Genomic DNA, 26,473 nt, shown 5'->3' on the forward strand with positions numbered 1-26,473 from the left:
CAACAGATCTTAACTCTGACTTACGGAGGAGTTTGTTATAAAATTCAGTGTTTCATGAGGATGCAAAGATGGAGAAGAAGGTTTGTGGGGTTTGAGATCCAGAACCAAAGCTGAGCAATAAAGCAATAAAGTCCAGCTGATTAGTCAAAACATTTTTTATGTTGAACTAATGCAGATTTCTGTGCCACCCTGTGGTTTGGTTTGAGGAGGAGGAGAGTGTTGATTCCTCCTTTAGCTGCGTGTCTCTGATGTCCACCAGCTGCAGTGCACTTGATCTCCACCAGAGGGCACTCCTCTCTAGGCCTGTTTTGGGTTTCTCTGTTTGCCTTTGTTTTTAACCTTTTGACCTTATGGGTTTTCAATTCTGGATTACCCCTCGATAAGCAGTTATGTGACAGTGTGCGATGTCTGTTGAATGAGTTAAAAAGAAAAAAGACACATCATTACATACTTGGCAAATATTTAACGGTTTAATGTTTGTTCTATGAAAACTCTTTTCAGGAGTGGATCATGTCTATCATCAACATGACGTGTGGAGAGATTCAGACAGCAGTGGGGTTTGTGTACATGATTCTGCCTGTGATTCTGAATCAAACACTCAATGATCCTGACTGTGAGCAGAGCTGGTATACAGAGGTGACTGTTACACACACACACACACACACACACACACACACTTACTCACACACTCACACACACACACACACACACACACAATACACATTACTTCATCCTCTTGTGTTTGATTTGTTCAGGACAGGTATCTGTTAGCAGATCCATCAAGTCCACACAAACTGATGTATCCTGTGACAGCTGTCTCATCTGATCGTCTCGTCACTTCTGACTGTGTGAATCTGATTCATGAGATCATCTGTGACGAATCAAGAGTAAATCAACTCATTCATCTGTTTTCATATTTAATGCTTCATGAACACTATAAAAGCTGCTCTGATGCTTTATTCTTTCATTTCAGTTGAGAATGGAGACCCTGTTCAGAGGTGAGAGAGACACTTCAGTAAAACACATCAATCTGTCCTGATTCAGATCAAACTCTATGTTGAAGTGAATCTGTTCTGATTCAGATCAAACTCTGTGTTGAAGTGAATCTGTTCTGATTCAGATCAAACTCTGTGTTGAAGTGAATGTGTCCTGATTCAGATCAAACTCTTTTGAAATGAATGTGTCCTGATTCAGATCAAACTCTATGTTGAAGTGAATCTGTTCTGATTCAGATCAAACTCTGTGTTGAAGTGAATCTGTTCTGATTCAGATCAAACTCTGTGTTGAAGTGAATCTGTCCTGATTCAGATCAAACTCTGTGTTGAAGTGAATGTGTCCTGATTCAGATCAAACTCTTTTGAAATGAATGTGTCCTGATTCAGATCAACTCTGTGTTGAAGTGAATCTGTCCTGATTCAGATCAAACTCTTTTGAAGTGAATGTGTCCTGATTCAGATCAAACTCTGTGTTGAAGTGAATCTGTCCTAATTCAGATCAACTCTGTGTTGAAATGAATCTGTCCTGATTCAGATCAAACTCTGTGTTGAAGTGATTCTGTCCTGATTCAGATCAAAATCTGTGTTGAAGTGAATGTGTCCTGATTCAGATCAAACTCTGTGTTGAAGTGAATCTGTCCTGATTCAGATCAAAATCTGTGTTGAAGTGAATCTGTCCTGATTCAGATCAAACTCTGTGTTGAAGTGAATCTGTCCTGATTCAGATCAAACTCTGTGTTGAAGTGAATCTGTCCTGATTCAGATCAAAATCTGTGTTGAAGTGAATCTGTCCTGATTCAGATCAAACTCTTTTGAAGTGAATGTGTCCTGATTCAGATCAAACTCTGTGTTGAAGTGAATGTGTCCTGATTCAGATCAAACTCTTTTGAAGTGAATCTGTCCTGATTCAGATCAAACTCTGTGTTGAAGTGAATCTGTCCTGATTCAGATCAAACTCTGTGTTGAAGTGAATCTGTCCTGATTCGGATCAAACTCTGTGTTGAAGTGAATCTGTCCTGATTCAGATCAAACTCTGTGTTGAAGTGAATCTGTCCTGATTCAGATCAAACTCTGTGTTGAAGTGAATCTGTCCTGATTCAGATCAAACTCTGTGTCAAAGTGAATCTTCTGTAAGTGAATCCTGATGATTATGAATGTGTTTTTCAGTGTTTAATGTCACAGACTCCAGCGGCGGATCGGCAAAAACTCCAAATTCACGTGAGTTCAGATGATGATTGAGTCTGAAATATCTGACTGAAGATCACATATAAGACACACAAAAGTTTAGAGAAAGAGAAGAAATATATAATATTTAGCTCATTAATTCAGATGATTGTATTGTGTTGTTGATTTTGTCGATCAGCTGATTTATATTGTGTGGCTTGTTTAGATCTGTTCTGGTGTATTTCTGCTCTTTTCTTCATCATGGTTGTTCTTCTGCTCTTGATCTGTTTCTTGCTGCGTAAAAGGATCTCCAGGTGAGTCACGAGTGATTCATTGTGTCTGAGAGACTTTAAATAGTCATGAAATCTTGATGAAATCAGTGGCCTGAACTATAAAATCTCTCTGAATAAATACAAAACACTTTGATGAATATAGTAGTATTTAATAATCACTTTCAATGTGTTGTCAGATATATATTCTGAAAGCAGAGAAGAGCAACTTTCAGCTCAGTGATTCAGAAATCAGGTGAGTGAATCAAAGCGAGAGAATGGAAGGAATGGTGTTTACCTGTCTATATCCAACAGTGCGTGTCCCGGTGTTTGTGCGGTTGGTGCTGTTCACCGTATCGGGACTGCCGGTACAATCATCTGTCCTTTCTGGAGATAAACTGAAACTGAAAGCGTTGATTCACTCACTCTCTCGCACACATAGTTGTATATATTTAGATATAAGAGCAACGATTGCTCACTGAGACAGCGCCAGTGTTTCTCTGGTTTTTAGAGCTGAACCGATCTTTTCAGTCCATGAACCACCTCTCACGGCATGGTTCAAGAACGGACACAAGCCAGGAACACTTCAGAAAATTAACATAATAAATCATATTCACATCATTTATATCCACACAGGAACTGTGTCAGTGGAAAAGGGGTATGTGTGAATCTTCATCTTCTGTATCTGAATGTGTTTCTCTCAGGGATCCTGAATCTGCTGTCCAGAAGAAGCTCAGATCTGATGAATCTGATTCACTGAATCATACTGAATCTGAACAGATCAACCTGTCATCACACTGAACATCATTCATTAATGGTTTCTGTAATTGTTACTTGTTCTGTCTAATATAATATTTAGCTCAAATAATGAGAAAGAAAATCAGTGCTTTATCAACACTAGGCTGGTTTGTGCTCCCCTGTATCAGGGTTTCTAGCACACAACCTCCTCAGTGCAAATAATCAGGCGTTGAGTAGATCCTAAGATTGAGCAGAGCAAGGTTATTATAGTTTTGCATTTTTCATTAGTTTTTATTTCGTTTTGACTTTTTGTTTTCAAATTCAGTTTAGTTTTAATTAGTTTTTAAAGTGGGTTTGCTAGTTTAGTTTTTATTTTTTGAAAATGCTGTTTTAGTTTAGTTTTTATTAGTTTTAGTGTTAGTTTTAGTCTTTTTTTGTAATTTGGGTTATTTGTCAGGGGCAAGATTTAAAAAAAAGTCAGAAAAAAGTATTGTGTAATAATAACTCAACAAAAACATCATACAATTTTAGAAAATATTCAATCAAAAATATAACCAGTACATAAAATGTACATATGGGCACAAATATGTAAACAGTCTCAACACTCCGCAGTAAGTGCAAAATGTGTAAGTGACGTGTGCCAGTAAAAAAACCGGTCCCACTTTATATTGTGTCCCTTATACCTGTGAACTTACATGGTAACTAGATGTGTACGTAGCATGTAACCACAGTGTAAGTACACATTGGTACATAGTATCTACAGCTCTAATACTGGTGTAACTACACGCATGTAACAACCCACTGAATAGAATGTGTAAGTACAAATGTGTAACAGGTCATTGGTAACAACACTTTTTTTCACTTCAGAAAGTACACATGTGTAACAAGAATTATGTAACTACATTTTGAAACAACAATATGTACTTGCACAAGTTTTTACACTTCCACACGGAGACTTCAATACTGCAGTTACCAGTTTGGAATAGCCTGAAAATGTATGGAAATCATGATGATTCCTATGTACATACCATGTATTTATGAACACTGAATTAGAATTAGACTGGCAGTGCTAATGCTGAATTAGAAAGTTTCACCTTGTGATACCAGTGTACTTACATGGTAAATCCTCAGGAACTGTCCACTTAATATAAAGTGTAAAATGGTCACAATTTACCGTGTAATATGTAAAAACAAACCTCTCTGCAACACTTAAATAACAGTGTACTTACATGGTAAATCCTCAGGAACTGTCCACTCAATATAAAGTGTAAAATGGTCACAATTTACTGTGTAATATGTAAAACCTAATTCTCTGTGCTACACTTTAATAACAGTGTACTTACATGGCAACACTGCAGGAACTGTCCACTTAATATAAAGTGTAATTGTTAGGGTCATTGTTGTGTGCCATCAGTGTCCTTACATGATAATTTCATAGGAACTTCCCCCTTAAATTGTGAAATGTTACATGTTAATTAAATGCCCAAGTATTAAACCTTGATTGTTTCTCAGTATGTAAAGTATAGAGGACTGCAAAAAATGAGAAAAGAATGCAATACAGCTAAACAATGTTTATTAACATATTACACTCAACAGTGTAACAGATTCTAAAGTAAAACTTTAGAAGTATACCTGCAGTATAGAAGTACAGAAGAAAGTATACCTGCAGCTGGGTTACCATTAAAACAGCATAGGGGCCTTTAGACTGCCTAAAATAAAAATAAAAAATAAAAAACAAAAAAGAGAAATAGAAAAACTCTGCTATTGTGAATCTAAATATGCTTTTAACATACTGACATTGTTGGAAATGAAATACATTATACATTATCAAATAAGAAAAAGAAAAAAAAGGCTTGTACAACTAAATTGTATATCATCAACCAAAACTGGGAACTCAATGTGAATTACATCCAACGTGAACTGACGTGAATTACAAAATTTACCTTAAACCAACATCTAAACATAATGAAATAAGCAGCTTGGAGGTTTTGTGTCTCTCTATCTCAACTTATATGTTATTGGTAGTAGTTTACGCTCTTTTTTGGCATTTTCTATGGCAGATCTGATGTCTGCTGTCAGTGACTGAAGGCACCGCTTTGCAAAGTCGAAGAGTTTCTACTCCTTAGCTCTGAACTTCGGGATGTTTCGGTAAAACTCTGGATCAACAAGCTGTATTTCAGCCACAACAGCTGTTAATGCGAGTGTATTTCGGTCAACCCCAACTTTGGTGCATGCCTTACTGATGCTCCCTTCTTTGTTGAAGGCACGAAAAACTTTATTGTACCGCTTCAGTACATCGTCTGGGGTTGTTGCTGTAGAAAGATCAAAGCTTCTTAAGACAAAAAAAACAAACAAACAAAAAAAAAACCTCCCACTTGTATCAAATAGATCAAATTTTCAATGCACCACTCAAACATCAAATATTGTTATTGGTGCTTGTAACACTAAAGGCACCAGGAACTACTCTTGAACTACAACGAAGCCCAGGAGACAATGGGCCTACTGATCCAGTTCTGGCTGCATCTATAATTCAGATTTTTAAATCTCCGTATCCGCTTACATATATTTATATATAATCTATTTTTAATCTCTATAATAAAAATGTATAATTCAGATTTTGATCTCCATATCCATTTACATATATTATATATATCTTCCAAGGGGTTTTTTCCCTCCTAGGACTTTTTTCCCAGTGCTAGCACGCTGGGTTTTTCTCCTAGGGGTTTTTTTCCACCCCTGGGAGTCAGCCGACATTGGCTTAATGTAGCACCATCTTGTATATGTTACATATTACCATGCTTGCTTGTACAGCTTATTTTTAACCATTTCTCTTTTTTCTGTGCTCCTAATATGTAAAGCTGCTTTGAAACAATTACCAATTGTAAAAAGCGCTATATAAATAAATTTGACTTGACTTGACTTGACTTGAACGGCTAGCAAAATTTTTTGAATATAAAAATAAGAAAGAAACAGTTTTGCTTCCAAAGCCACTGCCTTCTATTTACACTTCAACTCAATAAATGCATCAACACTAGAGGTCAACCGATATGTTATTTTTTTGGGACGATACCAGTAGCACTTTTAGTTAAGCAGACCAATAACCTATATTTGGTTTGTTATATTAAGTACACATCAACAGAATTATAAGATACAAAAACAGGATATGTGCTTACCACGTGAGCTGTGTTTGGCAGATTTTGACCTGCTAGCACTCTTTGTCTTCTTTTTATGTCCTCTTTTCCTCTTCCGAGGAATGTCGCTATCAGGTGACTCTGAAGAGGAGGAAGAAATCAGGGACTCCTCATCAGTGTCACTGGTGCTGCATTCAGTGCTCGTGTCCAAGATTTTCTTTACTTGCTTTTTTGCACCTCTGTCCAAGGAAACAATAACACATTTAGTTACATAAAAAGGTACACAGGTTTAGGGGGGCCACATACTAGATGATTTTTAAATCTTAACTGATTTTAAAACCATGGGAGACCACAGACATGAATACACTTTCAACCAATTTTTAGCCTTATAATCCCCTGAATGCACACACTAGACGATTCGCCCAGACCGCGAGACCACACATTTGTTGACTGGAAGAATGATTTCAGTGACATGAGATCTTACAGAGACTCAAACGTGACTAGAGAAGGAAAACAAATGGAGAACAATCGATGTCGTCAGCTGGCTCTCCTGGCATGCATTTTGTTTCACAGTAAAAAACTAGGTATAAAAAATAATATGAATAAGAAAAAAATATATCTTTCTCAGTACTCTGCTTTCGTGACATATTTGTGGCTGCCAAGTTTCACCTATAGAAGCACGCAACATCCGGTAGGTGCTGCTTGCTCACTCTCATTGGCTATCGGCAGGTATCACGTCAGAGGCTGCCCTGTCAAAAGTCAAAAATATCAAACATGTTTAATATTTACAATTTGTCTTTGGGGACGCTTCATTGTAAGCAGTTAAATAATTGTAATGACACCACACAACAGAGCATTTTTGGACAAAAAAATGCTCTGTTGGACAAAAAATTGACAAAAAAAGCAGTTTAGGATTGATGTGGAAGTTTAGAAATCAGTTTCTTCTGTAATTGTTAAATTCTGTAATAAAATAAGTTGATAGAGCAAAACAGATATATGTTTCTTACTTGAGAGTTTTAGGACCGTCTGACGGAGAAAATCTCGTTCTTCTTCAAGTGCCTTTATTGCTTGGGCCATGAACATCAGCTTGCCTTTTTCTGCCAAGGAGGAAGTCTCATTATCTTGTCCTTTAAAAACAATGTAAGATCATCACCAGGATATAAGTAAGATAGATAAGTAATAGAAGAGCAGCTGTATCACAGCTTTTCATATGGTCAAACAGTAAAACACTTTCTTCTATTTTAAACTTTATGTACCGCAATACAATGGATTTCCCTTGTGTAATATGGCCTAAGGGTGGCATCAGTGCTAGACTAAGTATTTATATTCCTCATATATGCTCAGTGGAACAAGAGTGTGATTGGCTGTTGTAGTTTTGGTTAAAGGGTTGCAGATGAAAATGTACTTGCACAGAATGAAAGTTGCTCCCTAACGAGCTGACTTTTTTCTTTTTTTTTTAATAATTAATTAAAATAATTTAATAATTTTTTTTTAATAAGAATTCTTGTCCTGGTAGGTTTTTAGTATATTACCCAACCCTAGAAGCGAACACAGAACACAGAAGTTTTCACATGATTTGAAACAAGTTAGCTTCTCATGTCAATCACGGTAACCAAGAGGAGACTACATCTGGCTCTCGTGACCATGATCTAAAATTCAAAATACATACAACCTGTTTAATTTCCCAATAAGTAAATATAAACTCACCTGGTTCTGGAGTTGCCACTGCAACAACAGAAAGGTCATTGTCGCCATCTTTTCCATGGTGTTCTTCATCTATATGCTGGGCCACATCAGCTTGGTCTGTAAAAATATAAAAGGAAATGGTTAATGTTCCTGTCTGACAAATGAAGCCAAACTACAGCAACACTGAAGCAGGGACATTCTAAAACACTTATTGTGAAAAGGCTTAACCTGGCTCGGTGTTCCAAAAATATGATCAATTATCATCAAATTTCTCTCTGACATTTTCTTTCATTAACACTTTCACCAGTCAAGAAAATCTAAATTGAAGTATGGACTTTACCTAAGCATTTATTTCCTCCACTGAGGCTCATTATAAGGAAAAAGTTTAATTTGGCATAATACACCAAAAGTATGATCAAAGATCACCATATTGCTTCACACATCTGTTGTTATGAGGTATCTTAAAAATCTGTGGTCAAATTTGCTAATCACTGATTGCAGTTTTGGGGCATTAAGCCATTTTAAGCTTTTTCACCCCTTTCAAGAAATAAACCATTGTTTTATTTATTTTATTTATTTATTTATTTTTTGCATATTGACTACTATTTGTATAACTATGGTTTTACTACAAATACCATGGCTATATGATAGTGTAGCAAAACCATGGTTAATTTGTGGTTACCATGGTTTAACTGTTGTAACGTTAATCATGTTTTGTTTTTTTGTAGTAAAACCATGGTTCATTTTCATAAAGGACGTTAAGCATTTTACAATGGCCTTTGCAGTACCTTTGCAATATTACACAAAAAGTGGACTGATATCTAACGTTTGCTAGTCAAAATTGCATAGTATATACTGGCTAGCTAACAGAATCATCATGATAAATAAGTAGTAAAGCTAACATACGAGCTGACATGTTAACTAACGTTAGCTAAGTTACCTTTGTTCAAGAGGTCCATGGCGTCAGGTTCGCTGCGTTGGGGGCAGTTCCTCTTCAAAGAAAATCCTTTTTTTCGTGGCATACTGAAGAAAATTTTGCTTTAAAGTATAGAATTATATATATATATATATATATATGAACGGAGAAGCAATATACTGTTTCCTGTATATATATATAGTTGGCGGTTCAGGCAGCAGGCCAATAATGAACGGACGTTTCGTTGAAGCAAGCTAATGGTAACTGTTTAGACAGAGTCTGTCATAATAGAGAAGTGTTTTCTCTCTCGCTAACGCTTGTCTGAAAAAAATTGGTTATCCTACGTTTAGTTATGACTGATCCGCCTGTCCTCGAAGCACAGACATCATGCATCGAACTCAAATCTATGATGAAGTTGGTAAACACGGTGAGCGAAATCAGGCAGCTGTAAAGACTTTTGCAGATTATGCGAAGTTAAATCAGTTTGCATCCCGTGTCTCGTTTCCCATTTCCGCGGTCGTTTCGGTTTTCGATTTCTCTAACCTACTTACGTAACGTCAGCCCGCCCTCTGGGATTGGCCCGGCTGTTTCCAACGGTGGCAAACACAAAGTCACGTTTACAGAAGCGTGAGCGGAAGTGTAGGCAGCCAGTTACCAACAAGGCGCCAAAATTTCAAATAGGACAACAAGCATCATTCTGTTTTACATTAGCAGTATCTAGATTACTATGTATTCAAGGCAATTAAATGAGTTAATACGTCTTTGCAGCGGTGGAAAACATAAGAAATTAATGATCAAATGGCTACAGAAGAAAGGCTTGCTTTGCAAAGCACCACCTTGTCGCCACTGTGGAAAAAAGATGAGAATTAAAGCCCACAATGGACGTGATGGTTACATATGGTAAGTAACCCAATTTAACTCACTGTTTGGAATAGGTAACCTTAACACAATTTTAGGCAGCATGCTTTTTAGACTAATATTTTGCACTGTTGTCTCAGGACATGTCGAAGAAACACGCATCGCAGGATTACACTCTCTATTCGCAATGGATCACTGTTTTATAACTCTAGGATTCCCCTGGTAAAGTGGATGGAATACATATACAGGTAAGTAGAATCTAGGTACCTAATAACTACATATATGTAATGATGACATTACATGACATACCCTTTGATCGCGATCAACTGCTAGATATTTATCACTATTCGAGTAGCTTCTGAAAATAGCAGAAAAATAAGTATAAAAAACATTACATTTCTCCAGTCTTTGGACAGTATTTTTTGTACTTTTTTCTGTTATTTTCGGAAGCTACTCGAATAGTGATAAAGAAAAATACATCACAGGGCTCAACGATAAGGATTTTTTTTTCACTGGCCCCACAACAATAAAAGTAAAAGACAAGAAAATGGGCCTATAAAATAAGCATTATTGTTTTCGTTGTCTTTGTTACATTTAACCTCAATAAATAGGGTTATGACACCAAGCTAACGTTACTAGATTAACTTATATTTTAAATATTGTTAGACAAATAAACAGTAAGTAATAAAATAGTAACAAATAATCAAATTACAAGTAATAGCACAAATAAATACATCAGAACATATAAATGAAATAAATGGTGCTTTTCAAGTTTTTCATGTAGGTTTAAACAGGAGAAACGGGAGATTTTCAGGTACATCCCTTGTCTCCCTGGACTCCATTTCCCAAATTGTAATGTATAACTATAGAACTATAGAATAGATTAAACTTTATTAAAGTTAATCAGTTGAGAGCAGTTACAGATGCTTAAAAATGTTTTTGATGTTGAAAATATAAAACGTTAAATACTGTTATTTGAAATTATAAAAAAAAAAAAAAATGAAGACACTTTAAATGTGAAATTATACCCGCCAGTAGGTGGCAGCGAATCACTGTTAATGAGCGAATCATTGAGATTCAACCGATTCATTCAAGCAGCAGATTCATTCAGGAAGTGTTGCTCAGAGAACAATTCTTTGGACTTTGGAACTATTTTTGTTGGCGAAACAGGCGATTTAGTGTCTAAAATGTAAGTCACTTGATATTAAGTTCTTGTTCTTTAAACTGTATGTTGAATAAAATCAATATCACATTTGTAATCATGCTAATATTTGGAGAAAAACGGCTCTCTTTGTTTAATATTGGTTAACTATATTAAATTATATAAATATGAAAGATATACAGGGTCATTTTTGTCCCTTATCTTCAATTCTGGGGCTTCTTAAATGCATTTTAATAGACTAATAAATCACGCAGTGAATGCATACACTAGTCTAACCTACTAGACCACGTCACGTAGTGCATGCGTGCACTCAATGTGTGTATTTTTGTTTATTTTTTGTAAAGTGAGGGACATACTCGATAATATCAGATCGTTAAATCAACAATTACGATATCATAGACGATATATATCGCACACCCTACAGCAGTGGCCCAATCGGGCAAGTGACCGTTCCATCTATTGTCCCGAGCGTCGTACACACTGGCCCCGGGCCATTGGGCAGTCCTTATTGTCGAGCCCTGCATCATTGGTTATTGTTTTAATTAACCAAAATTATTTTTATTTTAAGATTTTCCCAGGGTCTACATTTAAGACAAATTGATCTGATGGAAGACTGTGTTGCCAGAACTTCAACAACATTGTCCAGAATGAACAAATTGCTCAGAAAGGTAGCTTATTTTTTGTCACAGGCATTTGTATAATCCTAGCCTTTGCACAAGAGTCTTCAGTAGTACATTGCTCAGCCAGTTGAATTGTAATTAATTTTGTTTGTACTAATTCTTCTGTGGCCACATACTTTTTACAGGTTTGCATCAAGGCATTGAAGAATCTGAAAAGAAGAACAGGTCTTAGAGTTGGTGGGAAGTCAAGACAGAAGTTTGTGGCCATAGATGAGTCTAAGTTTGCTTACAAGAGAAAGGTACATCTGATGTAAAAAATAAAAAAGAATGGAAGTTTTTTACCATGTTGAAATACTAAAGTTGGTTTAGTTGCATTCAATAATACTTCCAGGGTTAATATCACATCAAAATACCACATGCAATCAAAAGACATGATTGAATGACGATGTTCCAAAAGGTAACAATAAGTTCTCCTCAGCCTATTTGTTGTTATTCAGTTGTTTAATGTTTAGGTTAATGAAGATACACGTGTGCTGAGGAATGGCTTGAGTAACCCCTAAATGATCATGGGGAGATCAGAATACAAATGTATGTTTTCTCTGGCACATACCGGGATTTACTGCTCTTAATATTTTCTTGTGTTTATGCATTTTCAGTTTAATCGTGGCCGCTGTTGTACTACTTGGCAGAGAAGAAAAGGCTGGGTGTTTGGGATGATGGAAGTTAAAGGAGCTCGCCGCCTACCAGTCTTAAAGATGGTAAAGGACCGTTCCAGGACCACACTGATGCCCATTATCACAAGGCACATCAGAAGGGGGTCAACTGTTTACAGTGACAATTGGAGGGCATATCTTAATGGGCTACAACCACTAGGATACACACACCTAACTGTAAACCACAGTGAAAATTTTGTTGATCCCCAAACTGGCTGTCACACACAGCATATTGAACGGGCCTGGCTAGCCATCAAGGCACAGGTGTCAAGATTCAGGGGTAACACAAGATTCAGGGACTACAAAACTATTAAGAGAACATTTGAAGTTCATCCAGTGGCACTATTGGCTGGGAAGAAGAAATAGGAAATGTGCCTTGGCACAGCTGATCCATGACATTAGAAGAACATACAGATTTAGATTTCATTAAAGGTGTATCTTCCCCAAATGCATGATTTTTTTGGCTCTAGACAGTCTCTGTTTTCGAACTGTTTATGTTGTGACATTTCTTCAGATTCTGAAATTTGACTATATCATGCTAACAACTTCTAACTTGTTTTGCTAAGTTTATAGCTTACTCAAACTACTTAGGAGTGTATATGCATACACATTGTTGCAGAATGTATAATAAACTTTGAAATATGAATGTGATAGTTTTGCTTTGATAGATATTGGGATATTATTGCACAGCAGCACAGATTTACTATTTATTTCCTTTGTTCTTCTTTTTAATTTTCCATTTCTGATCTGACACTCTGATTACCAATTTGACTTTACAGTCACACTGTAAATTACAGTGCTCTGTTCCTGTGTAAGAACAGTGTAACTGCAATGCAACAAATACAGTTACACTTTATAATAAGTAAACAATTCCTGTGTATTCACGATGTAAATTCTCTGGTGTTACACAGTTATGATTGAATGAGTACACTTTAAATTCAGTGAATATAATTTGTAAAAACATTGATGTTACACAGCGGCACCCAGCGAGTTAGGCTTTACATATAAATTGTGGTTGGTGTCCAGAATTTTACACTTTATATTAAGTGGACAGTTCCTGAGTGTTACCATGCAAGTACACTGTTATTTAAGTGTTGCACAGAGAATTACGTTTCACATATTACACAGTAAGTTGTGACAGTTTTACACTTTATATTAAGTGGACAGTTCCTGAGGTGGTTACCATGTAAGTACACCGTTATTAAAGTGTTGCAGAGAGGTTTGTTTTACATATTACACGGTAAATTGTGACCATTTTACACTTTATATTAAGTGGACAGTTCCTGAGGATTTACCATGTAAGTACACTGGTATCACAAGGTGAAACTTTCTAATTCAGCATTAGCACTGCCAGTCTAATTCTAATTCAGTGTTCATAAATACATGGTATGTACATAGGAATCATCATGATTTCCATACATTTTCAGGCTATTCCAAACTGGTAACTGCAGTATTGAAGTCTCCGTGTGGAAGTGTAAAAACTTGTGCAAGTACATATTGTTGTTTCAAAATGTAGTTACATAATTCTTGTTACACATGTGTACTTTCTGAAGTGAAAAAAAGTGTTGTTACCAATGACCTGTTACACATTTGTACTTACACATTCTATTCAGTGGGTTGTTACATGCGTGTAGTTACACCAGTATTAGAGCTGTAGATACTATGTACCAATGTGTACTTACACTGTGGTTACATGCTACGTACACATCTAGTTACCATGTAAGTTCACAGGTATAAGGGACACAATATAAAGTGGGACCAAAAAACCTAAAGAGCCAACAGACTAAAGAAGACATACATGAACCGCATGTAGCCTATTCAACCCATTTTTGAGCCACAACAAGACATTTCTGTCAGATTGTTAGGGAGCTCAATGAGAAAAGAACATGACGAATAACAAATAATAAAAAAAAACTTGAAAAACTTTTTTTAGTGTGTGTGTGTGTGTGTGTGTGTGTGTCGTGGGTGTGTGCGCGAGTGTGCAATTTCTTTGTTAATAATTCATTAAACAGAACTTTATAATATAAAATATGATTCACACTTTCACAAAATATACACATTTAACACCCTATACAAAATTCACACCCCATTGAAATTCCTTTACCTCTTACAAAATCCACACACAGTACCAAAAATCTACACATCTTCTATACAGAATTCACACGCAATACAAATACCACAGCTGTACAGTTTCCACACCCTATACTAAATTTACCCTATAGCCTGCTCATCTGGATTGAAGCAGCAAACATTCAGTGTAAAGTAAGGTGACCAGATTTCTGAAATCGAAACCGGGGACATTTCCTATTTGAGTGGTCAAAATATCACCAAAATCTAATTTGTTATTATCTATTTATTACAAAACAGGGACAATACATTTTTGGTCGGAGTCTGTTTTCACCGGACTGAACATGTTTAAACGGCGTTTGTCCGGTCGTGGAATGTCTGCGCAGTGTGAACAGTTTTCCAACAAACGGCAACCGACTCTGATGTATTCTGACCTGGCCGCGAACCGTTGCCATGACGATGAGGCAAGTCCCCTGCAAAGACAGAAAATTTTCAAAAAAAAATGAAAATCTACAAAAGGTACAATAGTCCATAGTGCAATCTGTGCCATTCAGCAAGAGAAAGTTAAGAGAGGTAACCTTAATCACCATAAGCAACGCAGGTTTACCTTCAGTTTCGTTTTTTAATAATCCGTTTTGGCTTGTTTAGCTACATGGTTGTATATGCTTATGGGTCTCATAGATAAAAAGGGTCGCGCTAAAAAAAGTTTAAAAACCGGTGTATACCAACCGCAACGCAATAGGCTGCGATCAGATCGATGGCTACAGCGCTTCAGATTTCAGGTTAGTATTTTTGTTCTGCCTCAATACTTTAATACAATGAAAATATATATGATACTATATTATTAATATAATAAACTTGCCTGACAATATTGTTAACATGGTTACATATGTAGTTGTGGAATTTTCCCAGTCAGACGTCACTTGTTGGTCGGTGTTTGTTGGTCGGTGTTTGTTGGGGCGGTATGAACATGACAGTTTTTTCTCATAGAATTCTAAATCCAATGGCCAACTTGTTCGTTGGCGTTTGTCGGTGCAGTGTGAGTTGGCCTTAAGAGTAAACAAATGACATAACATTATTTAATATTTGAATCACAGCTTAGGCTATATAGTGTTTTGACATCGACAACCCAAGTGCATTTTACCTCAAACTTGCGACTAGTTAACTAAAGTAGCAATCGCTTCTCGGGTCGACATTAACACAATGACATAGTTATATTCAGAATTAAAAATATTTTTATACCACTTTTTAATGTGTGATTGTGTAAAGGTGTTCACGAGATAGGCTACCAAGCAGGGGCGGAGCCAGACATTGTAAACATTCGGGGCTTAGCCCAAATCTATATTTGTCCAAAGACAATTTAATTTTCTATTAACAGCTTTACTGACATGAAAGGAGCTTCAGTTGTCGTATTCTTGTTCAGAAAATGTACATTATTTGACACTGTAATTTGTAAAACTTTGTTGGATGTACCTCCTCTAGGGGGGTCCAGGGCATGCCCCCCCGAGAGAAAATTTTGTACATTTTAAGGTTAAATGCATCAATCTGGTGCACTCTAGAAACTCAAAATTAAGAGCTTCAACCAATGTACAGTGTGCAAATTGAACAAAGAAACAGCATTGACTTGTACCTGGACATTAAAAAGGGTTCAAACATGTTTTTTACAATATTTTTGTACTCATTTCTTTTTAAAAGATAAATCCTTGAGCTTTTATTTTGATCACCAGATCACCAGCTGATCACGTGCGCAAATGTGCTCTCTTCTCTTTAAAACACGCAGCACAGACAGACTGTATATATACTTAATCGCTGTCTTTTGCTGTTTTATAAAGGCACAAAGCCATATCACGGTTTCGATTTTAGCTCGTTGGCAAATGTAGTATGTTTTAAATTTTCAGTTCATTATGAAACGGTGACGGCAGTAGAGGGTCATTAATGGGAAACACTGAATGAATGTTTAACTGACAAATGTGCTAAAGTTGTCATATCGGTTGTTATATAACAAAAACCCTTCCACCGGACCGAAAGAGATTCTCAAGGTCTGCCGCTGCTCTGAGTGTGTGCGCGCGCGCGAGAATGTGAGAGAGACGCAGGGAAAGGAAATGCAGCTGAACGTTATTTGCTCTATGAAAGACATTGACAAAGACGAACATTTAATCTATAATTTTATTTAATTTTAGTTAGTTTTGCCAAACACACATTACAGTTTTAGTTAGTGGTCGTTTTTGTAATGCCTCGTTTTTATTTTTATTTCAGTTAACGACAATGTTTTTTCACACCTAGTTTTCATTTTTTTGTTCGTTTTCGTTAACGATTATAACCTTGGAGTAGAGTATACTCCTCTCAATAAGAGGGTTCATAGCACTCAGCTGAGTTCTGCTCTCCAGGATGCCCGTCTCTACGCGTGGGTTTGAGTTGCTTACTGCCCATTCTGCAGTCGCTCTTACTTGCTGTCTTCTCTGAAGAATGCGTTTTTGAGATTCTGTATTGATACAGGGTTGGCCAAAACTACGTTTGTCCTTTGTCAGACCAGGTCGGTCTCCCTGGTGGCATTGGGGTGATTACTTTCTAGTGCCCTTCTAGTGCCTGGCCGGGGTTCCTTTCGGTTCCCTGGCCACATTACCTTAAAGGCACCTTCTTTCCGCTGATGATTTGGTCCCAGAAGCCTGTAGCAGCCTTGGTAGGCTTTCTCCGGAAGGCCTCTTTGAGGCTCAGCTTGGGTTGTTGGCCATAGGGAATGCTGTCACTGACAGCCTTTGTGTTGAACTGAGGGTGAGTTGCTATCTGGCGTTTCTTTCGAAACTGCTTGACGTTTGTATAGCCATCTTGGCATGCACTCTTCTTACACAGGGTTTCAAATGCAGAGCGAGTTCCCTTTCGAAAGGGAACATCTCAGGTTACATATGTAACCATGGTTCCCTGAGAACAAGGAACGAGACTTTGCGTTGCCATGCCATGCCTTAGGCTGCCTGCTGAACAAGACGATAAGATACTGACTGGTTCTCTAGGCGCTCCTTATATACTTCTGGGTCGTGCTATGATGATGTCATAGGCTGTCGCCGGCCAATGGTATTGGAGTGGTTTGATTTCTTGGCTTTCAGACATCGGTTCATGTGTGACGTTCCTCATAGCATTTCAAACGCAGAGTCTCATTCCCTGTTCTCAGGGAACCATGATTACATACGTAACCTGAGACGTTTCACAACCAAACAAAATCTCGAGCGTCACATGAGAGTTCATACTGAAGAGAGAGCATTCACATGTGACCAGTGCGGGACGAGTTTCACAAGATCAGAACATCTTAAGTTACACATGAAGATCCACACTGGAGAGAAGCCACACGCATGTGATCAGTGTGGGAAGAGCTTCATATGCGAACATCATTTTAAGCATCACATGGGAGTTCATTCTGGAGAGAAGTCCTTCATGTGTGATCAGTCTGGGATGAGATCACTCGGCCATTTTGAGAGTCAGCCAGCACTGTGCATGTGTTTTGTAACTTGCAAAGTATGAGCCAGGAAATAAGGTGAAAAAAACACGAGCGACCACAGCCATCAGTAGCAGAACGGGCGGAGTTAATACAAGCGAACGGTGATCATCGAATTTTCCTATTCCTATTGTGTGCAACAGTAATGCAAACAAACTTCAAAGTCTCAGAAACTGCTTGCAGCCTTGCACACTCATATTTAAACAGCGTATTTCAAAGTCATTAACAAAATCTGAGATAAACTATCACATGAATGTTTTCTATGATGCTCAAAATGCGTTTAAAAGCTTATGTTTCAGGTTGCTCCAGCTAACGCGCATGTGCAGTCTCATGTGAGTACACTTTCTTTCTCCTATTTTTATAATAATATCATGAACCATCTTATCTAATGTTTTGGTCAGACTTGGCTCAGAAAGCACAGAAATGTCCGCAAATAAGAAATGCTAATGTCAGCAGCCATGTCACTGAACAAGCAATCATTATTATACTTCGAAAGGGCAAACAAAGTTATTTTATTATGTGAGTTGACTCGAGATACAACAAAATGCAAAACTTCAAAGTTGCATTTGTCATTGTGACAGCAAGTGGACTTTTAAAGCTGGAATAATGAGTGCATTAAGCATTTCTACATAACTACATATCAAGATGGCCGTAGCGTGAGTGAACGCGTGTTGAGCTCAACGACATCAAGCATGAATATCGCTATTATTGTAACTTTGTAAGATCTCTTCCACTTGGGACTGCTTTCAATTTGTTGGCGTTGTCGTCTTACGTCTTAGAAAAACACGTTTTGCATCCGCACTTTGGATTACTCGTCTGTTGTAATGGAGGAGACGCAAATCTCGCTCCAAACTTTGTGGGATGCTATTCAACAGATTAAGACGGACATGCTGACTCACTTTGATGTGAAAACGGATTCCATTCATTATAGTTTGAGCAGTATTCAGAATTCATTAAGTACTTTGGGAGATCAAGTTAACTTGTTAGAACAACGTGTTGGGGCTAATGAGGACAATGTGCAAGTGTCGATCACTAGGATTCACCAACTGGAGAAAGATAACTCTTACCTGATTGACAAAGTTGACGATTTGGAGAATCGAAACCGACGTTCTAATCTTCGATTCACTGGAGTTCAGGAGTCAGTGGAGGGCAATGATATTATTGGTTTTATGTCCCGGCTGATTCCACAGCTTTTGGGGCAAGACAATTTTCCCACTCCGCTGATCATTGAATGGGCCCATCGCTCCCCGACAGTTCGTCAAAGCGATAGAGCCAGTCCCAGGCCTATTATGATTAAGCTCCTCAACTTCCAGGACAAGGTGAAAATTCTTCGGATCACGCGGGAGAAAAAGAAACTTCAGCACAACGGCACACGTGTATATATTTATCCGGATTTTAGCGCTGAATTGATGAAGAGGCGCAAGAGCTTTGATCCTGTTAAGCGAAAGCTTTGTGAACTAAATATGAAGTACTCTCTTCGCTATCCTTGCACGTTGTGTGTTTTTGTTGATGGTAAACAGCAACGTTTTAGCTGCCACAAAGATGCTGAGGCAATTTACATGTCACCTCAGATCTCTTCAAGATAATGTAAATGGTTGTCTGAGGTGAGGCAGACGTTTGATTTTGTTAACTGAAGTTTATTTGTTTATTTATTTTCTAATGTTTGGTTGTTTTGTAATTTAAATTATTATTACTATCATTTTTTTGTGGTACTTTCCCGACGATTATTGCTTTGTTTTGTTCCCTTTCAGTCGGTCACGTTCGACGTACGTCAGTAGTGACCGACGAATTGGGATATCGCTTAGAGAGCCCTATCAGCTTCGTGTGAACTAAAACAAGCCAATGGAATTGGCGTGCGATATTTGCATAATGCGCACCGCCCCGACAGGTGTATATAAATAGGAAGCGGATGCAATCGCACTCTGTCTTTCACTTCGGAGCCATACACTGGTGTCCTGCTTCAGACTTCAGTAAAACTGAAACTAAAAAACTGCCTCAGAAGAGGATTAAACAGCGAGCTGTTCGTGTTGGTATTGTCTTTGCTGGTTTGTTGAGTTCATTGTGTTTCTTACAGATCTTGTCAGTCAGTGCTGCATTTAGTTCCCTGCAAGGTTGCAGTCTTGTTTTATTTCTTTGTCTTTTTGAGTCTTGTGTGTGTGTGTGTGTGTGTGTGTGTGTGTGTGTGTGTGTGTGTGTGTTGTGTTGGTTCCTGTGTCCTGTTCCACCCTCATTGACTCCCCTGCAGTCACTCTAGTGCTGGTTTCATCTCACCAATGCCAATCCTCTGGTTCCTTGAGCCACTGTCAAGTTTCCACCGTCGGCAGAGAGCCTGGAGTTTCTCATCCCTGACCAGTCTGTTCTCCTGCCCTAATGTCTGAACTGTGTTCTCACCTGTCTTGTGTTTTGTCTTTTGTTAAAAAATATCACCTGCGTCTGTGTCCTTCCTTCTCAGAATCCTGACAGAGACAGCCCTATGTATGGACAGGCACATATTTTGGCTTTAAGAATTTTGCTTAAGCTCCCAATGTGGACAAGTGAAAGCCAGATGTTTGTATCTAATAATATTCCTACTATGCATGCTTATCAGCCACCAGCTCAGTCACCTTCCCCACAGTACATTTCCCAGCATCCCTCCTGATCCACACCTGCACATCATTACCTGCACTCTCCATAAAGACTCTCTTCTCCTGCACTCCCTTGTCTGGTCCTGTCGATGTGTATCAGTATGTCTAATGTACGTCAACTTGTGTGATAATCTTCACGACCCTACCTGTTACTCTAGCTAGTGATAGGCAGATCGAGGCTTCGTGAAACACTGAAGCAGTTGAAATGTGTCGTAATGTGTCGAGGCTTCGAAACAATCTGACACCCGTCTCCACGGTGACCCCTAGTGGTCAGAACAGAACCTTTTACAAATGTATTGCAAATGTTTTATTGAAAGTAAAATCTATCAAATGCAATTAACTAATCATCTAATAAGATTGAATATAGAGTGTCTGTATAATATGTGTTCTTTTATCAATTTTCAAGGCTTGTTTCTCTGTTCAATGGCTCAAGATAAACAGGCAAATAAGAGATTAATAACTACCATCATTCATTTTAATTATTCTAATGTCTAATTAAAACATCTACAAATGTATAAAACTGATCAGAGATCAGGTAAAGCCCACAGAAACTTGTTCAATAGTTCTCTTTTCACTTTCACTTTATCATCGCCCTCTACCGATGAACCAATTTCAATCTGTTGACGTGATGATACAATGAAGCCTCATTTACTGAAATCACATGACTTTGGCAGTTTGATACACGCTCCGAATCACTGATTCGAAACAAAAGATTCATAAAGCTTCATGAAGCAGTGTTTTGAAATCGGCCATCACTACTTACTAGTGATCCTGATTTATCTCATGTCTTCTGTTCCTTGTGTCGTATCCCTGGATTCTCCACTCAGCCTGCATCACCGTCTTCACTGCAATACATGGACTGTATTACCACCAGCTAAGTTCACCATCTGCCATTCAGTGACTGTTTCCTCTTACCTGTTCACTTTTAGCCTGCTCTCTAATACCTCCAATAAAGCACTGTTTGTTTGCTGCTCACCTCATCTGTCCTCTTCTGTGTTTGTGACAATGCTGTGTTAAGGAAATATATGTATCATTTCATGTTGTCACAATACTGGAATTTCTAACTTTGACACTATACCTACGATACTGATATTGATATTCAATACCACAGGGAAAAAACTGCTAGAGCAATCGGGCCTTAAAATTGTAATCATCAAAAGATAAATATAACAAGGCAAGAACATGACAATAAGATTTATTTTTACATGAACAAAACCACCTTGAGGTAGTGCACTTGTTCAAAAGCTTGAGATTATTGCATTATGAAAGTATGACAATCAGTAAAAAATAAACAAACAAACAAACAAAAAACAGTACAACCTTTTCTATTTTCAAGTGAAATGTTTTTCTGTTTCTTTTTTTTTTACTAAGTGTGCGAACAGGATTAGTTCATTCAGACTTAAAGGTCCAAATTGCAGTTTAAATTCAGTTTCAAAGGGCTCTACATGATCCCAGATGAGGAATAAGAGTCTAAACAAATCTACTCTTTATAATAATAATAATAATAATAATAATAATAATAATAATAATAATAATAAACTTTATTTTATATAGCGCCTTTAAAAGTTACATCTCAAAGCGCTTCACAGAAACATATAAATACAATAAACATACATTAAAGCAAATTTAAAAGAGAAAGATGCATTATATAAAAAGCAAAACAGAACACATTTATAATAATAATCACTTGTATGCAAGCCTAAAAAAATAAGTTTTAAGTGAAGATTTAAAAACACTATAAAAGTCAGCATGTCTGATCTCATTGGGAAGAACATTCCAGAGTTTGGGAGCAAAAGAAGAAAAAGCCCGGTCACCCATAGAACGTAAACACGTTGAAGGAACAATTAAAAAGCCAGAATCAGAAGAATGAAGATTGCGTCTTGGGGTGTATGCAGTTAAAAGTTCGGACAGATATTGTGGTGCTAAACCATGCAAGGCCTTGTAGGTGAGCATGATAATTTTAAAATCGATGCGAAACCTGACCGGGAGCCAGTGCAAGGACTCCAAGATGGGAGTGATGTGCTCACTTGTCCTGGACCTTGTCAGGATTCTGGCTGCTGAGTTTTGGACATACTGCAATTTGTTTAGGGTAGATTTAGAAACCCCAGCAAGCAGAGCGTTACAATAATCGATGCGAGAAAAGACAAATGAATCGATCAGTTTTTCAGCCGCTGAGAAAGATAACATGGGGCACAATCGTGCAATGTTTCTAAGATGAAAAAATGAAGTTTTGACCATATTCTGTACATGAGGATCAAATGTTAAATTTGCATCAAATATCACCCCCAATTTTTTTTAATTTTGTTTAAAACTCCAAAGCAGAGCCATCCACCATTAAGGTTACAGCATCAGCTTTGCGAATTTGTTGGGGTGAACCGATGAGCATGTCGCTGTTGAGACAGAGAAAATTATGAGACATCCATATTTTTATCTTAGAGATACAATGTTCTAGAAAGCCAACAGCCGTATTATCACCAGGTTTTGAATGAATATAAATATGGGTGTTGTCTGCATAAAAATGAAAATTGAAAATTTAACCACAAATGCTCGTCTTGCACTGGCTCTGTGATCCACCAAGTACAAACTATATAAAAACACTGTTTGTACACATTGATCTACTGGGTCTTGTCACAAAAATACAAATCTTTGTAATAATTATTTTTGTATGATTGTGTTTTGAATCTATGCAGAGTTCCAGTGTTCTCTGAGAAACGATGGCGGTCTGGACTGTCTATCTGTCTATCTGTCTTCTGGTCGCTTTGAATGCTTCAGGTAAAACTATTATTCCACATCTCACATCACAACTGTTATTTTACCATGAATTGAAGCACATCTGGGACTCTGTAATGACTGATCAGAAGCAGGAATGATCTAATACAATATGTGCACATGAGTTTGTCTCTGAATTATTATGATAATATTAAGACAATACAACAACAATAATTATATCATTATATCAGCTAAAGTTGTTGATTCTTATGAATGATATTATATTCTTAATTTTGACAATAATATACAACACCAAAATATGCCTGTTAATTTGCAGTATATATTTATTAGTAGTTGTAGTAGCACTACTGCTAGCAGTTCTGTTTTAAAAATGTGTATTTATTTCTTTTTAAGTGGAAACGCGTCCTGTTGAAATGAAACATTGTGGCGGTAAGTCTTCTCTTGTCTTCTACTCTTGTCAGTGTGTATGTCTAGTACAGTACAAATGTTCAAAACCTGTGCATTTCTCCACCTTAACAAGTGTATGTAACACCTGATGATCATGTTCTCCAGCATGCTTTAAAATGATCTAAAGAGCATCTTGGAAGCTATTTTAAATCCTTTGTTTATGTAAGGTACACTATGTAGCTTTTTAAAATAAACTAAATTTAAATAATGAGTCAATACATCATAAATCCTTCTTAAAAAACATGATGCACTGATTCACTATGGTAAGTCTATTATAAGTGTTTATATTTTAGACCTGTCAGAACAGTTTTCTGACATACATCACTCACCTGTGCGTGTCTAGTCACATCCGTAAATAGAGAAAAGTTGCTCTGGCCGCTTTGACGCGTGTCTGGTGTGGGAGTGGCACAGGTTAGCTGTCACAAGAGCAGGAAAGGAAGAGATGGAGCAGCTGAATCTCCAACCTCTGGAGAATCGTTCGTTTTAAACAAACACAGAGGAGAGTCTGCTAGAGAAAAGAGAACGCGACAGAGCTCGTAATAAAACAAGAATCAACATTAGCTCGGCTTTAGATGGCGAGAACTGATGGATTTGAAATGTAAAAGCGTTGTGGTGATTAAGGAGTTTTTATTACTCGACAGATGAGTGAGGTATTTAATTCCAGGACCAGATAGACTGCCATATGTAGCTCTCTAACAGAGTTCACTGTACAGCATCTTTTGTGAAGCGTCGCCTTCATCTCCACAGTCATACAAAGCACAACTGAAACAGTGTTGCATGCCTTTTTGTTTTTTAACTGATAAAGGGCCAAAAGTTACATAGTGTACCTTTAAATGAAAGTTATTCATTTAATTTCATGAAAGGTCATTAAAAGGTAACAACATAATAACAAACAAAATTTCCATTTAACAGCCTGTGCGACAGGATGGACTGCCTTTGGATGCAGATGCTTCAAGTTTTATAATGAGCTTCGACCATGGGCTTCAGCTGAGGTATGATACATTCAGCTTTTGATATGACATAAAAATAAGAATATTCTTGGATTAACTCTGTAAACATCTGTGACATCTGTCAGTTATCATAGGAAAGTCATTTCAACTTGTTCCTCAGGTTAAAATCAAAATATATGTTAACAGTAAAGATATTACAATGGGCTCCAGGATGTGAACAAACAGTATAACCAGAACCTTTTCTAGAAAAGTAGTCCCATCACAAATGACAGATTTTATATTTCACGGGTAAAATAATAAACAAAAAATAAACAGCACAGTGAGTAAACATTATTTTGATGGTAACTGAAGGCATGTCACAGATTTTGGCAGATTCATTTAAAATAACATTGTGTTTGCTCATGTCTCTGCCTCTACAGTATGCGTGTTCGGTCTATTATAAAGGGAACCTTGCTTCTGTACACAGCCATGAGGAGTACATGTTCATAAAGAACCTGATTAGACGCACAACTTATGGATTAACACGTACCTGGATCGGAGGCCGTAATGCTGTATGCAATCATTTTTCCATCATTCTTTCTGTGTTACTGGGCATTTACAGTTACATTAAAACTCATGTAATACATTTTTCAAAATGCATGAGCATAGATGTGTTTTTATCATTTATTTTTGCTCCTCAGAACAGTTAGTTTAGTGCATTGGCAGCCATGAGAGGCACCGCTCACCATGATGATGTCATACTCCAGTGTTTGTGTTGTGAAACATGATGTGAAATAGTGTGGCTGATAGAGATAACTGAGTGATTTAACCCTTTCTTACACAGTTTTCACATATTCTTTACTGATAACCTTTCTGTGAAATAATTTCATTTCTGTTCAGATTTCTGACATGTTTAAAGTGGGGTTAGGGTTCATGAGGAATCATCTTTTAGATAAATAAAGATCAAACAAAGTCATGTAAAGCTGTGGACATAAACACAACGCTTTTTTTTCTCTTCTGTTCATAGGAGGGACTTTGGTTCTGGAGTGATGGAACCGAAATTAACTATAAAATATGGTCGCCTGGACAACCCAGTAACGGTAAAGATGAGCTCTGCGTTGAGATGAACTCTGTCAGTAAGTAACTTCTGTTAATGCTCATGAAATAACATGATAAATGATCCGTCAATCTGAATTGTGTTAGACCATCAGAAGATTAGCAGATACTGCTTCATGTCATACTGTATATCCAGAAGCTAGAAAATAACTTTTTCATCACAGTTAAAAATGTTTTGTGAACATTCATCACAAAAAACATGTTGCTGATTGTTTTCTAGACATCAAATACTAATACCATACTAAATAAACATTATTTAGCTTTTTCATAATACACAAATGATAAAAAAAACAATTATATTTTTTCTGTCTTTCAACAGATGGCAACTGGAATGATGTGAACTGTCAGGAATATAAGCCCTTTGTGTGTGTGAAATGAACCAGCATGTGAAGAATCAATGTAGAAGAAACAAGCTACTTTGATTCTAGAAACTTTCCATTAGAAGTGTTTAATGGAGTTAATTACTTTTTCATCACAGTTAAAAATGTTTTGTGAACTAACAAAAAACATGTTGCTGATTGTTTTCTAATCAAATACTAATAGTGTTAAAAAGGTTAAACATTTTAAACTAAATAAACATTATTTAGTTTAATTATTTCTTTTTCATAATACACAAATGATAAAAAAATTTCAACAATATATTTTTTCTTACATTTCTTTGTTTTTTATTTTTGGCAAGATTGTTTATGAATGATAAGTTAATTACTCAGATAACCTTTCTTACCAGTGTGTGAAACATCATTTAAAAGTAATTCACTTTTAGATAAATAAAGATCAAACACGTAAAGCTCTCTCTTCTTTCATAGGAGGGACTCAATGGA

General features: G+C 37.0%; 2 protein-coding genes across 2 annotated transcripts; one reads left to right on the plus strand and one right to left on the minus strand.

Moving 5' to 3' along the window:
* Window positions 1-4,678: 4,678 nt before the first annotated feature.
* Window positions 4,679-9,005, minus strand: LOC125248046. The gene is made up of 5 exons (XM_048159627.1): window positions 8,924-9,005; window positions 8,005-8,100; window positions 7,305-7,424; window positions 6,340-6,540; window positions 4,679-5,478 (listed from the first exon to the last, which is right to left on the minus strand). Exons 1-5 carry the CDS (start codon window positions 9,003-9,005, stop codon window positions 5,282-5,284), a joined length of 696 nt encoding a protein of 231 aa, XP_048015584.1. The 3' UTR covers window positions 4,679-5,281.
* A 14,038-nt stretch (window positions 9,006-23,043) lies between these two features.
* On the plus strand, window positions 23,044-26,061 carry LOC125248292 (galactose-specific lectin nattectin-like). The gene is made up of 6 exons (XM_048160014.1): window positions 23,044-23,202; window positions 23,554-23,589; window positions 24,520-24,599; window positions 24,977-25,108; window positions 25,564-25,672; window positions 25,972-26,061. The coding sequence occupies exons 1-6, from the start codon at window positions 23,145-23,147 to the stop codon at window positions 26,028-26,030; spliced, it is 474 nt and encodes a 157-aa protein (XP_048015971.1). The 5' UTR covers window positions 23,044-23,144; the 3' UTR covers window positions 26,031-26,061.
* Window positions 26,062-26,473: the final 412 nt, after the last annotated feature.

Source organism: Megalobrama amblycephala, linkage group LG1 (assembly GCF_018812025.1).
Source record: "Megalobrama amblycephala isolate DHTTF-2021 linkage group LG1, ASM1881202v1, whole genome shotgun sequence".
Taxonomy (NCBI): Eukaryota; Metazoa; Chordata; class Actinopteri; order Cypriniformes; family Xenocyprididae; genus Megalobrama; species Megalobrama amblycephala.